Below are 14,119 nucleotides of genomic sequence, written 5' to 3'. Positions count from 1 at the left end.
AACCACAGAAGGCCGACAAAAAGTGTTAAACTAAAAATAACCACATTAAAAACAAAACAAAACAAAAAAAACACACCGAAAAACATTTCAAAAGATCCCACGTCCCATTTCAGTGGTTGAGAGGGCCCAAAGGCCTTCAGAAACGCACGCTCTCACCCAAAGCGGGGAGAAGGGCTCACACAGGCTCCACGTTCTCATGCCAAGTCCCAACCTTCCAAACTGGAGTGATATTTTATGAATCGGTTTATAAGGTCCTAAAAATAAGGAGCTATAACCGAAACAGGATCAGCCCGTCTCCTCTCCGAGAGCCCCAAAGACTGCGAGAAATGCAAGCTCAGCCCGGCCGGCGTGGCTCAGGGGCTGAGCGTCGACCTAGGAACCAGGAGGTCAGGGTTCGATTCCCGGTCAGGGCCCATGCCGGGGTTGTGAGCTCGATCCCCAGGAGGGGGCGTGCAGGAGGCAGCCGATCCATGATTCTCTCTCATCATGGATGTTTCTCTCTCTCTTCCCCATCTCCCTTCCTCTCTGAAATCAGTAAAAATATCTTTAAAAAATAAATAAAATAAGAAATGCAAGCTCAGAGGTTCCCCTCCAGCTGGCCTTGACTGCATTAGTCCCTCCATGCCCCTGGCGAGCATGGCGGCTTACCTCCCCCACTCACAGGTCACTCCAGTGCTTCCTGCAGGAGGAAGATCTATCCGCCCCCCTCACCCGCATGAGCCCGCTGGCCACCCCTAAGCCATGTCCCCGGCTGGGGCAACGCAACCTTCAGGACGAGGCCCAGGGCCCTCCCTGGCCACCACGTTCAGCCGTGAAGACCCCATTCCCGTGGGAAAAGCTGGGTCCCTCCGGTTCACCTTTCCGGGAAACTCCAGTCATCAATCAATGTTCCCTGTTTGCTAAACTCACAGCGTTCGATGCTAATTACAAGCCTATTCACAGAGGCCACTGTCCTTCTCAACGGAGCAAGCAAGTTCACGGAGACCCTCGGGCAAAGGAAGAAGGACCCCGGAGCAAAGCATACACCTTTCTCCCTGGTCTGCGTCCCCCCCCCGGCCGGGGCAGGCCCTCAGATATGCCCGCCTCCCCGCACACAGGGGAGACCGGGAGGTGCGATGTGGGGGAGCGAGTGACTGCTCTTGTTTTGACTTGGTTTCCAGCACATCCTCCCCGCCCCGCTTTTGTGAACAGTTTCATTTCCTTGGTCGGAGGCCAAACAGTCCTTCCGAAGGATGCCTCCACGCTAACCCCAGGGACCGGAATGCACACACAAGCGGCGCCGTGGTATCATCTCGTCCGCGATCCTCGAGGTCACGCCCCTGCCGAGGAGGGCGGCGGGCCACGGGCCGGGCATTCCGAGACACGGCCCACGCGCACCTAGACCAGCCGCAGACAGACGGTGCGGGTTGGACGGGGCGGGGAAAGGCGATTTCCACGCGCTTGCCCTAGGTCACAGGGGTGGGCAAACTTTTTGACTCGAGGGCCACCATGGGTTCTTAAACTGGACCGGGGGGCCGGAACAAAAGCATGGATGGAGTGTTTGTGTGAACTGATATAAATTCAAAGTAAAGGAGCGGAGGGGAGAGCAAGAGAACCGGATAAAACAGCCGGATCCGGCCCGCGGGCCGTCGTTTGCCCACGGCTGCTAGGACGTTGTGGTACTTAGTTCCCAGGGACTTTACCCCGAGGCCCAGCCTCCCTCCCTGCTTTTGGGAGGGTGTGGGAAGGAACAGAGCAAAACCCTAATGCATGCTGGCGTTCTCTCTTCATCCACCACTCGGGGGCCCCCAGCGGGGCAGGGATGATGACCACGTCGCCCTAAAAGAGAGTCCCAGCTCAACGTGACTCGGCCGCATGTGGGGACGCACCGGTGAGGGTGGGTCAGGGGATGTGCGACGGCGCCAAATGGGAGTCAGCCGTCCCGTCTTCCAGACTCACCTGTCAGAACCTGGCAGAGCGGGCCGGCGGCCTGGGCCTCGGTGGGGGGGCTGGGTGCCAGCGACCATCTGCGCCTGACCAGGTGCTCTCGGCCGCTGAGCGGGCCCCGGGACCTGTTGAGGGGCTGGAGGAGCACCTGTTCCTGCCCCAGCTGGATGAGGCCGACCTGCCCGGAAAAAGACACAAAACACGGGATGGCGGTCACCTTCGTTCACACTCGCCCGGGACCCCAGCAGCCCGGGGGGACAGCAAGGCCACCTGACGGTCCCCACACCTGGGCTTTCTCTTTGCAGGTGGCCCAGCGTACGGAGCCCCAGAAGGAGCCTGTGTGTGCCTTGAGGCATCCCGCCCGCAGTTGTGTTGGGGAGGGGGGGTCACAAGGTGTGGGGGGGGTCCAGTGATATCTGCGGCAGCACCCACTTTCCAGGTGTGCTTTCAAAGATGTATTTATTAATCAAAGCAAATTTGAAAAAAATAACAACCAATATGACTTTTTAAAAGATTTTGAGAGAGAAAGGAAGGGTAAGGGGAGGAGAGGGAGAGACGGAGAAAGAGAGAGAGAGGTGAGAGCAAACATTGATTGGCTGCCTCCTACACGCTCCCTACTAGGGATAGAGCCCGCATGTGCCCTGAGCGGGAATCGAACCGGCAACCTTCCGGTGCACGGGATGACAATCAACCAATGGCGCCACACCGGCCAGGCCCAAACTGATTTTTAAAAGAATTTGTAAAACCATCCCCAGAAGTCTACCTGAGGAGGAGGCCCCAAACGTGTTGGGAATGATTGACAATTCTGTCCTTAATGAGAACATGGATCTCCCCCTTGGGGATATTTAGAATTAAATAGAGGATGGAATCGGTCAGACACGTACCCTTCACCAGAATCGAACCTGCGACCCTTCTGTCTAAAGGCCAATGCCCTACCAGGGGTCCTCAAACTTTTTAAACAGGGGGCCAGTTCACTGTCCCTCAGACTGTCGGAGGGCCGGACTATAGTTTTAAAAAAAAACTATGAACAAATTCCTATGCGCACTGCGGGCCCGGGACACAGCGGCACCCAGCGGGCCAGATAAATGTCCTCGGCGGGCTGCATGTGGCCCGTGGGCCGTAGTTTGAGGACCCCTGCTAGCCACTGAGCCAAGTAAGCCAGGGCCGAGGGTTTGTTTCTTAACCAAACAAAGAACCTGAAAATGAAACTGAATGGGTTAGATGTCTAACCACAGTGTGAAAGGTCAAAAAGTTGTTAATCACCAAATTTGTACATGGGGCCCAATATTATTCAAAGCCCCCTAAGTGCCAAGAATTGCTGGATGATCAATGAAACGGGCTTTGTAAACTGAATGAAAAATGGGAGAACTAGGATTTTTCATCAGTTGCTTTAACAGGATGAATATTAATTCACACACACATACATACACACACACACACACACACACACACACACACACACACGATGTGCAGAGCTGTTCCTGAACTGGGGACATGCTCCTTCTCCAGGATCCTTCCTTCTCTCTGCCCCACCCCTTCGTCTAAAAGCGATGACACGCTCAGCGAGCGCTTCTCAGACCCCAAAGCCCCTGGACGTCTGGGTGGAACCCAGAACGTGCCCTTCGGACGGGCCCCACGCGGTACTGGTATTGCCACTGCCACCCGGGGACGGCACTCTGAGACACAGCGATTCCTCCACGTCTCGAGCACGGACCTCACCCAGGCCTCATGAAGCAGACCCCTCCCCCTCCCCCCGAGGAGGCGCGGACGCCAGGCCTCTTCGAAAGTAAATCGGATCGCCCCATACGATCGCCTACAACCTCCCGTCCTCAGCACACAGGGCGAGACCGTATGGACGGCTCGAAGCACACGTCAAGGTCTCTAATTCATTAGAACGTCTGCCAAGAACAACTCGGAGATTTTACGGCCCACATAAAACTCTTCAAGTGGCGGTGCGTGACCCGCAGGGGAGCACGGCCTGCGAGCCTCTCCCCTGAAGTTGCCACTCGAGCGTGAGACACTTTGGGGAGACCAAAGAAGCAGACAGAAGCAGAGGTGGGCTGCGGGGGACCCGCAGGGCCCGCTGGGGCTGGGGTACAGGTGGAAGGCCTCGATGACCACACGTAATCACTTCCACGTGGAAGTCAAGTGGGCAGGTACGGCACGGGCCATGGATGGGTCCCGCCCGGAGGAGCCCTGGAGGAGACACTCAACTTTGTCCTGGGCCTGGACCGCCCTCCGAGGAACGGCCGGCATCGCCCTCTCCCCGAGGCTGGATGGGAGCCGACCAGAGCGGCCTGCGCTTGGCAGGTGTGTGACAGCGAGCCGGTCGCTGTCAACAATGCTGGCTGGCTGGCTGGTTTGTAACTGGGAAGGCCTGGGAATGGCCTGTGTGGCACGAGGGGAGACGTGTCTCCCAGGCCAGCTCCCCCTCAGTGATTGCACCGGCTTCGCCCAGTGCCTCCTCTCCAGGAGCAGCTAAGGGACTGGCTCTAAGATCACAGCCCCCGACGGCCGGCCGTGCGGTCTCATTTCCTGAAGAACAAGAACGTGCCTTGGCCGGCGTGGCTCCGTGGCTGAGCGTCGACCCATGAACCGGGAGGTCACGGTTCGATTCCCGGTCAGGGCACATGCCCGGGTTGCGGGCTCCATCCCCAGTGTGGGGCGTGCGGGAGGCAGCTGATCCATGATTCTCTCTCATCATGGATGTTTCTATCTCTCTCTCCTTCCCTCTCCCTTCCTCTCTGAAATCAATAAAAAAAAATAAAAAAAAAAAAGAACAGGAACATGACTGCACATCCGTGTGCAGAAGCGAGCGCAGGGAGAGGTTCACCGGTGGCTCCGCGTGGCTCCCTCTGAGGTTCTGCCTGCAAAAACCTCTCCCGCTGGACACATCCGAGGCCGGCCAGCTGCAGCAGCTCAGAGTTCAGGAAATGAACTCCAAGAATGCGATCCGTCTGAGATGCCTCCAGTTCATCGTCCCGTCTCCAGCTCCGATTTTTTTTTTTTTTCGCGACGCTGCCAACGAAGCGAAAGTTCAAACGAGGGAATCTCATCCCTGCGTGCCCTGGGTGACGGTCACGGGCAGCCCGACGCCCCGGAGCGGTGGCGGGTGTACAAGGTCACTTCGAGGCCATGGGGATGTCTCTGCGGAGAAAGCTTCGCCTTCTCTGGTCCAAGTTCTTCCCTTCGTGTCCCTCCGTCCTTCCAAATTCCACCGACTGTCCTCTGCCTTCTTCTGACGTTCCTTGACCGCCTCTCGACTATTTCTTTCCACAGAGCTTTCCACAATGGGCTTTGCGTCTTCCAAGGATGTGTCCGCTGCCCCCGGATAATAACCTTCATCGGTGAGCCACTCAGGACGAGGCACCTTCCTGCCACCTGTACCAATATAACGGCGTGTGATCGTGCAGGTTGGTCTAATTGCTCCCTTCCAAACGGTCCCCACACCATAGAATTTCTGCCAAGATCAATTCCTGCTGCTGCTCTATGTGGTGTTGCACGAAAAAGCAGGCAATTTTATAAGCAATCAGGAGTCTGGTAACTCTTTGTTTGTTGTTATTAATCCTCACCCGAGGATATTTTCCCACTGATTTTTTTTTTTTTTAGAGAGAGACTGGAAGGGAAGGGGAGAGATGGGGGAGAGAGAGAAACATCGACGTGAGAGAGACACATCGATGGGTTGCCTCCTGCGCGTGCCCCGACCAGAGCCGGGGATGGAGCCTGCAACCAAGGTACGTGCCCTTGACCGGGAATCGAACCCGGGACCCTTCCGTCTGCAGGCCGATGCTCTATCCCCTGAGCCACACCCGCTAGGGCACGGGCCCAGCTTCCTAACCTCCCGCAGCCCAGGGCTCCTGGGTGCCCGGGCTGGTCCCAACATCTCAAGCACAGCACGGCCCTGGCAGCCCAGCCTCAGCCAGGAAAGGGTGGACAGAGCCCGACACCTGGACGACCCAGCGTGTCAGCGTTCACCCGAAGCAGCAGGCTCACCGCTCAGCCGCCCGACCCCGCAGGCAGGGCCCTCCCGTCCTCCGACGGCGTGTCCTCACGGCCAGGGCGGGCAGTCACCCCCTCTCCTCCCCACGCGGCGCGGACGCTCATTCCAACCTCGGAGTTCCGTCTCCACTGCCAATCCCGGGGAAGCTGAACCGGGTTCCAGCCCCGCTGGCATCCCGCGATCTGTTCCTCTCCACGGGCGGCGGCGGGTCCAAACTGACGTCAGCTATTTGGGGCAGGAAATACCTTCCTCCCCGGCGCGGACGTCATGGCTTTGAAATGACACAGCTACGGACACGCTTCCAAACCCTTACGCCACCCCCGAGGACGCTCGGAGATGTAAATACAGCGGAGCCGCATAAACAGAAAACGGCGAATCCTGGAGCCAGTGAGCTCGGCAGCTCCAAGCAGCGCCCTCGGCCTGCCCAGCCTTCCGAGATGAGACTCAGAGAGAGGCAACGCCACAGGCCCACCCCTGTGCCCCCTGGGAGCCCGGGGCGGGGGGGGGGGGGGGAGGGGGCGCAGGTTTACTCTTCAGGCCCCTACACAAGGAAGGGGGGCTCTATTCTCACTGTACCCCTCCTTCAAATGTCTCTGGAGCCCTAGCCAGTTTTGCTCCATGGCTAGAGCCTCGACCCACAGACTGAAGGGTCCCGGGCTCGATTCCCGTCAAGGGCAGGTACCTCGGTTGCAGGCTCGATCCCCAGTCCTGGTTGGGGCGCGTGCAGGAGGCAACCGGTCAATGTTTCTCTCTCTCTCTGTCTGTCTCTCCCCCTCCCTTCCACTCTCTCTAAGAATCCAGGGAAAAATATCCTTGGGGGGAGGATTAACAAAACAACAGCAGCATGCAGGAGTCACACAGCAGGAGCAGGAGCTGTGTCTCCCGCCCCTGCTCCCGGAGCCACTGTGGGGACGTCAGGTGTGGCCGGATTTCCTTGATACGCAACATCGTTCAATAAAGTTTTATTGAATGTCCATTTGTTTACTTACCCTCTGTGGCTGCTTTCTTGCTAAAAGGGTCCCCACGATCCCTAAAATAGTTAACTCTTCAGCCTTTTACAGATTGAGTGGGCCACCCCTGCTCTATCTCTGGTTCTATGGGCACCAGAATTTCCGTGGCGTTGCCCGTCCCCCCCACGCCTTGGAGCCACGCCTGTCCTCACACATGCCACGCACACACGCGCACATGCCAGCTCTCCGCCTCCCACTGCTTCCACCGCGGTCAAGAGGGACTCTCAGGTGCCCACCCACCTGAACTGTCTCAAGCACCGAGCGCCATGCAGACTTGGTCAGCCTACGCACCCCCCCCCCCCTTCTTTCTTTTCTCCGTGCGTTCCGGACCACCTTGCAAACCAAGTCCCCAGGCCGTCGGTCCCCTCCTGCCTCCGGCCAGAGTGCACTTAAGGAAGGAGGGTCCAGCATCCAGCTCACAGGGACGGGATGAACAGGGCAGACTAAACAACAGAAGCGACAGCTTGGGCAGGAATTTAGAATCTCTAGTCTAAGAGGTCCACCCGCCGCTGGCAGGGCCCAGCTCAGCCTGTTGGCCCTGTTCCTTTATCTAAAGCACAGCGCCCTCACATGGCGCCGGAGGGAAGGACAGTCCCGAAAGCCTGGAGGACTGACATGAACTCTGATGGCTCAGATGCCATCTGCAGAGGGCCCAGCCCTCACTCACTCGCTTGCGATTTAAACCGATGCGATCCAGATTTCCACCCCCGGCTGCTCCGCAGATAGCTAGCTACTCGCTGGAAACTTTACACCGAGAAGTCTAAACTCTGACCTCTACAGAAACTCACTAAACCGCAGCAAATGGGATTCAGATGTTTCCATGTACAGTACAGGGATGTGACCTAGACTTTTAAACACTTTGGCAACAACAGCAAAAATGATGTGGGCCTTCCAGTCCCTCCCAGAACGTGATCCAGCCTTGACCCCAGTCCGACCGGGATCGGGGCCTTTCTCGCTCCGACTTAACCCTCCTCGCCCACAGCCCGCGTTCTCTGCCCCCTCCGCCGACGGCCAGGTTTTCTGGTTTAACCAAAGAAATCAATTTCTCCTGGCCGAGGAAAAGGAGATCACATTCCGAGCAGGACGCAGACACGTCCAGACTGGGGCACTGGCGAATGCCATTCCTAGGACATTCCCTCTGGGGTCCCCTACATCGCTCAGAAGAAAACAGAATTTTCATAGGAGCCTGGACCCCAGGCTGCGTGAGGAAGGGCAAAGGAATTCTAGAAGCCGCAAGCAGATAAGCTCGAGGTGGGGCAAGTAGTTCCTGGTGCCTGGGAAGGGCGGACACACAACAATGTCAGAAACGGCTTCCCCGCCCTGCGGCCGGCGGTGTGGCACAGTGATTGAGCATCAACTTATAAACGGTTTGATTCCCAGTCAGGGCACATGCCCCGGGTTTGCGGGCTCGATCCCCAGTAGGGGGCGTGCAGGAGGCAGGCGATTGATGATTCTCTCTCATCATGGATGTTTCTCTCTCTGCCCCTCTCCCTTCCTCTCTGAACTCCATAAAAAATAAATAGATAAAAACCAGAAACTGCTTCGCCGGCAGCCAGGCATGGCCGTAGACAGAGAAGCAGCTGAGTGGCTCATGCCCTGAGCCTCTGCCAGGCTTGCTGGGGGCAGCCCACCTGCCAGCCCTGTGCGCCCCTCGGGGCCCGAGGAGGAGCTGGGAAGCACTTGGCTGGGCGCGTGTGCAGCTGAGTGACCACTGGGCGTCCAGGCAGGTGCACAGGATCACGGGTGCCTCCAATGCAGCGGGGCAGGGTCTTGGGGACAGAGGACAAGCTACGGCCACAGCTGGGAGCTTTTGGAGACAGGGAGAGTCTTATGTCCAAGGTCAGCACTCCTCCGGCCTGGCTCAGGGTGGGTGCCCCACAAACGCCTACTTGTCGAGTGTAAGAGAACGAGGGTAGGAACATCCTCTCCCTCCTGGTTCACAACTAATTAGAGTGGGTTAGTGGCCTGGTGGTGGTGGGGGGGGGGTGGGGGGCGGCAAACTCCCTTTTCCATGGACACAGGTCTCAAAGGGACAGAAAGGAGGTGAATGCATGCCCACCACCCCATCCCCACAGCCAAGAAGAGGCAAGGCGGACGCCAACAGGTGTGCCCCACGAAGTGCACACGTGCAAATAGTGCACACGCTCTACACCTGGGCCGAGAGAGGGAGCGAGAGAGAGAGCGCCTCTCTGTCTGGGGGCCGGACGGGCTGAGACATATCCCCCACTGTCTGCGGTAGAGCAACCCCTGGAGGCTTAAGTTCCCCCCAAGGCACCCCACCCGAACCCCAGCCCTCCTGGGGACCACCCCCTGCGCTGCGACAGACGGAGGGGCAGACCGGAGGAGGGGGCGCGGGCAGTACCAGGCCGCCTGCGGCGCCGCAGGTGCTGATGGAGACCAGGGAGCCCGGGTGGCCCAGCACGCGGCCCGAGTAGAAGCACAGCTCGGCGGGGCGTCCCCGGCGCCAGGCCTCGCCGGCCTCCTCCACCTCGAAGCCGCCGGACAGGAAGCGCAGGTCGCGGCGCAGCTGCAGGTACAGGTCGCGCCCGAAGGCCGGCAGGTGCAGCAGCAGCGCGCGCTCGCCGGGCGGGGGCCGGGGGACGGCTGGGGGTGCGCGGGGGCGCCGCCGCCGTCGGGGCCCGGGGACCCCGGGCAGCAGCGGCGGCAGGTGCACGTCGTCCGGGCGCACCCGCCTCGGAAGCACCACTTCCACGTCGGCCGCCCCGTCGCCGACAGCTGAAGGGGAGAGAGGAGACGTGTCAGCGCGGCGGGGCCCACCCGCCCTCTCGCCGGCCCTCCCGCCGGCCCTCCCGCCGGCCGCCCGTCGCGCAAGGGTCCGGACAGCACCCGGACAGCACGACCCCGAGCGGGCGCGCTCTGCCCGGCCCTCGCCTCGGCGCCTCCGTGCCCGCCAGCGCCTCCGCCCGGGCCCGACCACCCCGGGAAGGTCTCGCGTGCGGCCGCCCCGGCTCGGAACCCCATCCTGCGGCTGCGGCCTGCGCCTCGTCGGCCAGGGCGCTGTCAGCCGATCGGCGTCCGAGCAGCGCTGCGCGGGCGGGCGGGCGGGCGCGGGCCGCCTGGATGCCTCGGGAGGGCAGAAGCGAGGGGGTCGCGAGAGGCACCGGCGAAGAAGAGCGGCGGGAGAGGGGGCGCTACCTGTGCCCGGGTCCAGTCCCCAAACCAGCAGCAGCAGCAAGGGCAGGGCGAGGGGAGGCAGCAGGGCGCCGTCACACATGGTACTTGGGAGGAGCAGCCCCCCGGATGGTCGCGGCAGAGCAGGAGCGCGCGAGGCGGCGGCGCCAGCCGGAGTGAAACCCTCCTCCTGCCTCTGGAAAAAGTAATTAGCGCTGCGGACAAACCCAACGTGGTAAACCCGAAGCCCCGCCCTCTCCCCGGAGAGCAGGAGGTGATTGGGCGCTTGCTTCCCCCTGCCCCGCCTCCCCGTCGCCTATTGGCTAGGACGGGTGAAAACCAGGGTGTGTTGTTAGGTTGTAAGCACTTTCTTACACGTGGTTTCTCGGCAGTGGCAAAGACCGGACGCCAGGTGGCGCGCGACCCCGGAGGACCCAGGAGGGGACACCTTGAGGGACCACCATGGGGAAATCTCTGAGCTTAAAGAGTTTAGCCTCGTTGTTGAAATCCCCTGATTTGCCGCCCCAGCTGCACAAGAAGACAGGCTGGAAATCGTCCTGGCCAACCGTGTCACCCCTCAAAGCGCATTCTCGCGGCATCTGGATGTTTGCCGCTGGCCACTTTCTTGCACACCTCCGTTGGCACCTGACTGCCCGCTGCATCCAACACAGCAGAATTTAGCCAAACCCTTCACACAACCTGTCGTCTTTATCCTCACAGAAGCCGGCGCAACAGGTATGGTCACACCCTCTTACAGATGGAGAAAGGTCCTGGTGACCTTTTTGGTGCAGCTTTTGTTGGCCAAAGAGCCTGCCACTGAAAGCCAGCGAGGAGCAGCCAGGAGAACAATTACCTATGCCGCTGAAGTCAGCCTGACGGAGTCACTGTCAGCCTGACAGACGCATGCAGACTACAGCAGCACCTGGATAGCAACTAGACGGTGCAAAACTAAAGAGCTGGGGAATACAAGAAATTGGAGAGGACACTCTGGTGCCCATGGCTGGGAGCATAAAGTGGTGCAGCCACTATAAAGAATAACTGGGCCATTGGTAGTAAAGTTTAAAATGCATACACCCGGCAACTCTGTAACTCCCATCTGGTTCACTACCGTGGAGAAGCAATGGCACCAGGACAAGAATCGTCACCACAGCACGCATAAATTGCGAAAACCTGTATGTCCATCAACAGATACATGGCTAACAGGACACCAGGCATCAATAAACGAAAGTGTAGTAATTTGGTGTTTATAATCACATGGAGAGACATCCAAGACTAGTTGACAAAACTTTTTTTTTTTTTTTAAATCCAGTTGCACCCAGCCGGCGTGGCTCAGTGGTTGAGCGTCGACCTATGAAGTCACAGTTCCATTCCCAGTCAGGGCACGTGCCCGGGTTGTGGGCTCGATCCCCAGTAGGGGGGCGTGCAGGAGGTAGCCAATGGATGATGCTCTCTCATCATTGGTATTTCTCTCTCTCTCTCCCGCTCCCTTCCTCTCTAAAATCAATCCTATATAATAAAAGGCTAATATGCAAATTGTCCCCTCGACCAGGAGTTCGACCAGGAGTTCACCGGCCAACCACCCAAGGCCCCTCCTGCCAGCCGGCCTGGCCCGATTGGCCCCAATTGGGGTGGACCAGCCGGACCCCACCCGTGCACGAATTTGTACACTGGGCCTCTAGTAAAAGCATATTTTCTAAAAAATCACTATTTGCCATAATCTCATTTCACGTTTACACACACAAATAGCCTTGTCTTAATTTTTGGGAAGGGCAGGGCTTAAACCCATTTCACAGATGGAAGAGTCAGGGGTCGGGGGGAGATGAACCCAAGACACGCAAGCCCGCCAAAGCCCTACAGGTGGCAGCAGAGGCCTGAGTGTGACATGCGGGCAGCTGGCCTTGGCTGGCTCTGGGTCAAAACAGTTCCGGGCGCGCGCTGTTGACAAAGCTCCTCAACGCGGTGGCGTGTCCACCTGCGTTTTGTGAACAGCTCTCTTCTGGTGGACAGAGAGCTTTCCCATCATGCTGCTGGAACAGACACCAGCAGGTCCGTCACGTGCCTCTCTTGGACACTTCACGCCCAACGGTCATGTTTGGGTGCTGGCAGCCATCACCATGCCTGTTACTATTGCTACTGAAAGCAGATGACCCCTGGGCAGTATTAAGAGGACTGTGGGCCCTCCGCCCAAACTTGACCCTCGTTAGTCCCTCCTGACTCGGGCCTTTCTCGAGCTGGTGAGCTGGGTGCAGGCGCCTACACCCTTGTGTGTGCTCCATCCGTGTGTAGGTGGGAGAAGACCCATGATCCTTCCAGAACCAACTGACTAGACATTGACCAGGGAGGGAGGTGAGGAGAGAAGGTGCAAGAGGGGATTCCCATGACAACCTCTTTGAGTCTAAATTCACTTGGTCCTTGAGCCACCATCCATCCCTCCTCCTAGGAGCCCATGAGATGTCCCATGCCCTCCAGCAGGGGGCGTCTGGCATCAGTCCCATCTTCCATCGACAGCCAGAACTGGTGGGAAATGCAAGCACAGGCTTGCTCTCAGCTCCAAAGGCCTGGGTTCTTTTTTATTTTTTTTTGGGGGGGGGGTAGTTTTTTAATTTTTTCCCCTGATTTTTATTTCGTTCTTTCCCTATAGAGCCTGGAGCCCAGCCCCAAATGCAGCTACTTGGCCAGCATCCTCATCCCCTGGGTGACTCCTGCCCACCTCTCCCTGTGGGGTCTGCACGCACCTCCCCGCTTCCTGGGTCTGCCTCACCATAAAAGGGTGCCCTAGCCACCCAGGCCATTCCTGCCTGACTCTGGGGATCGCCACTGTCTGGAAATTTCGGCTCACCCAACCAGGCCCTGGTAGCGATATTGCGGAACAAGTCCAAGTTACTAGCACTGCTCCTTAAAACATTGATTTTAAAATAATTTAAATATTTATAATAGACTAGAGGCCCGGTGCACGGATTCGTGCACTGGGGGGGGGGGGGGCCATGGCCTGTGGGGATCGGCAGCTGTGGGAGAGCCGCTCATCCTGGTCAGCCGAGAGGCGCTCCCACTGTAGGAGAGCACTGCCCATCAGGGGGCAGCTCCTGCATTGAGCGTCTGCCTCCTGGTGGTCAGTGCACATCATAGCGGCTGTTCAACCGGTCATTCTCATCATTCGCTGTTCGGTCACTGGGCTTTTATATATACAGATTCTTAGAGAGAAAGGGAGAGGGAAACACCGATGTGATGGTGAAACATGGATCGGCTGCCTCCTGTACGCCCCCGACTGGGGATTGAGCCCGCAACCTGGGCATGTGCCCTGACCGGGAATCGAACCGCTGACCTCTTGGTGCATGGACATTGCCCAACCAACCGAGCCGCACCAGACCTATGGTTGAGAAGAACTGTATCTTCATGTCCCTTCGGAAGAGGGGGGGAGAGCAGCCTCTGACAGAGGACCTTGCTCTCCCTTTTCTCTAAATTAGCAGGACAAGGGCCAGAGGGTGAGGCATGAGCACAGAGCGGCATCCCGACCGCCACCTCCCCTCCCTTACAGACGACGGAGCAAAGCAATACATGCTCTGTCACTCGGCAGCGCACCTGGCCCTTCTCTGCCCGATTTCTCCCATCGCAGCCCTGCCCCTCCGCTTCCCACAGTCCCTCCTTCTCTCCGCTCTTTCCTTTGCTCCAGGAAAGCAGCTGGTCTGATGAACGAGGCTCGAATGTAACGCCAGGATGGGCGGAAGAAGGGAACTGACCCAGATTTATATTTTACTTTAGGAAATGCCGGTGGTGATGGCTCAAACTGGTTGAGTGATTGATGTTTCTCTTTCTCTCTCTCTCCCCCTCTCCCTTCCTCTCTCAGAAATCAATAAATATGTATTTTTAAAAACTCAGTCATTGCAGCTCACAGTATTAACAAGCTGAAGGGATGGCCAAAGGACAGGAGGCGACGTCAGGGGCTGATGAACGTGTTGATCGCTGCGATCGCTTAGTGAGTGTCCCCGCGTCTAAACTCACCCAACGGTGCGCTCCAGACACGGGCCGCGTGTCACACGTTGCCTGTCAACTA

General features: G+C 58.3%; 1 protein-coding gene across 1 annotated transcript in view; it reads right to left on the bottom strand.

Moving 5' to 3' along the window:
* Positions 1–10,171, bottom strand: part of ADAMTS17 (ADAM metallopeptidase with thrombospondin type 1 motif 17) — a gene marked incomplete at both ends in the record, with an annotated part of 100,824 nt that extends 90,653 nt beyond the window's left edge. Inside the window, 3 exons of the mRNA XM_080651719.1 lie at positions 1,939–2,104; positions 9,299–9,672; positions 10,093–10,171. Of these exons, the coding sequence (XP_080507845.1) occupies positions 1,939–2,104; positions 9,299–9,672; positions 10,093–10,171 (619 nt within the window). The remainder of the gene's footprint in view (positions 1–1,938; positions 2,105–9,298; positions 9,673–10,092) is intronic.
* Positions 10,172–14,119: the final 3,948 nt, after the last annotated feature.

Source organism: Plecotus auritus (assembly GCF_963455305.1).
Source record: "Plecotus auritus genome assembly, chromosome: 15".
Taxonomy (NCBI): Eukaryota; Metazoa; Chordata; class Mammalia; order Chiroptera; family Vespertilionidae; genus Plecotus; species Plecotus auritus.
Note: the sequence above shows the minus strand (reverse complement) of the source record. Positions and strands in the feature narration are given on the sequence as shown.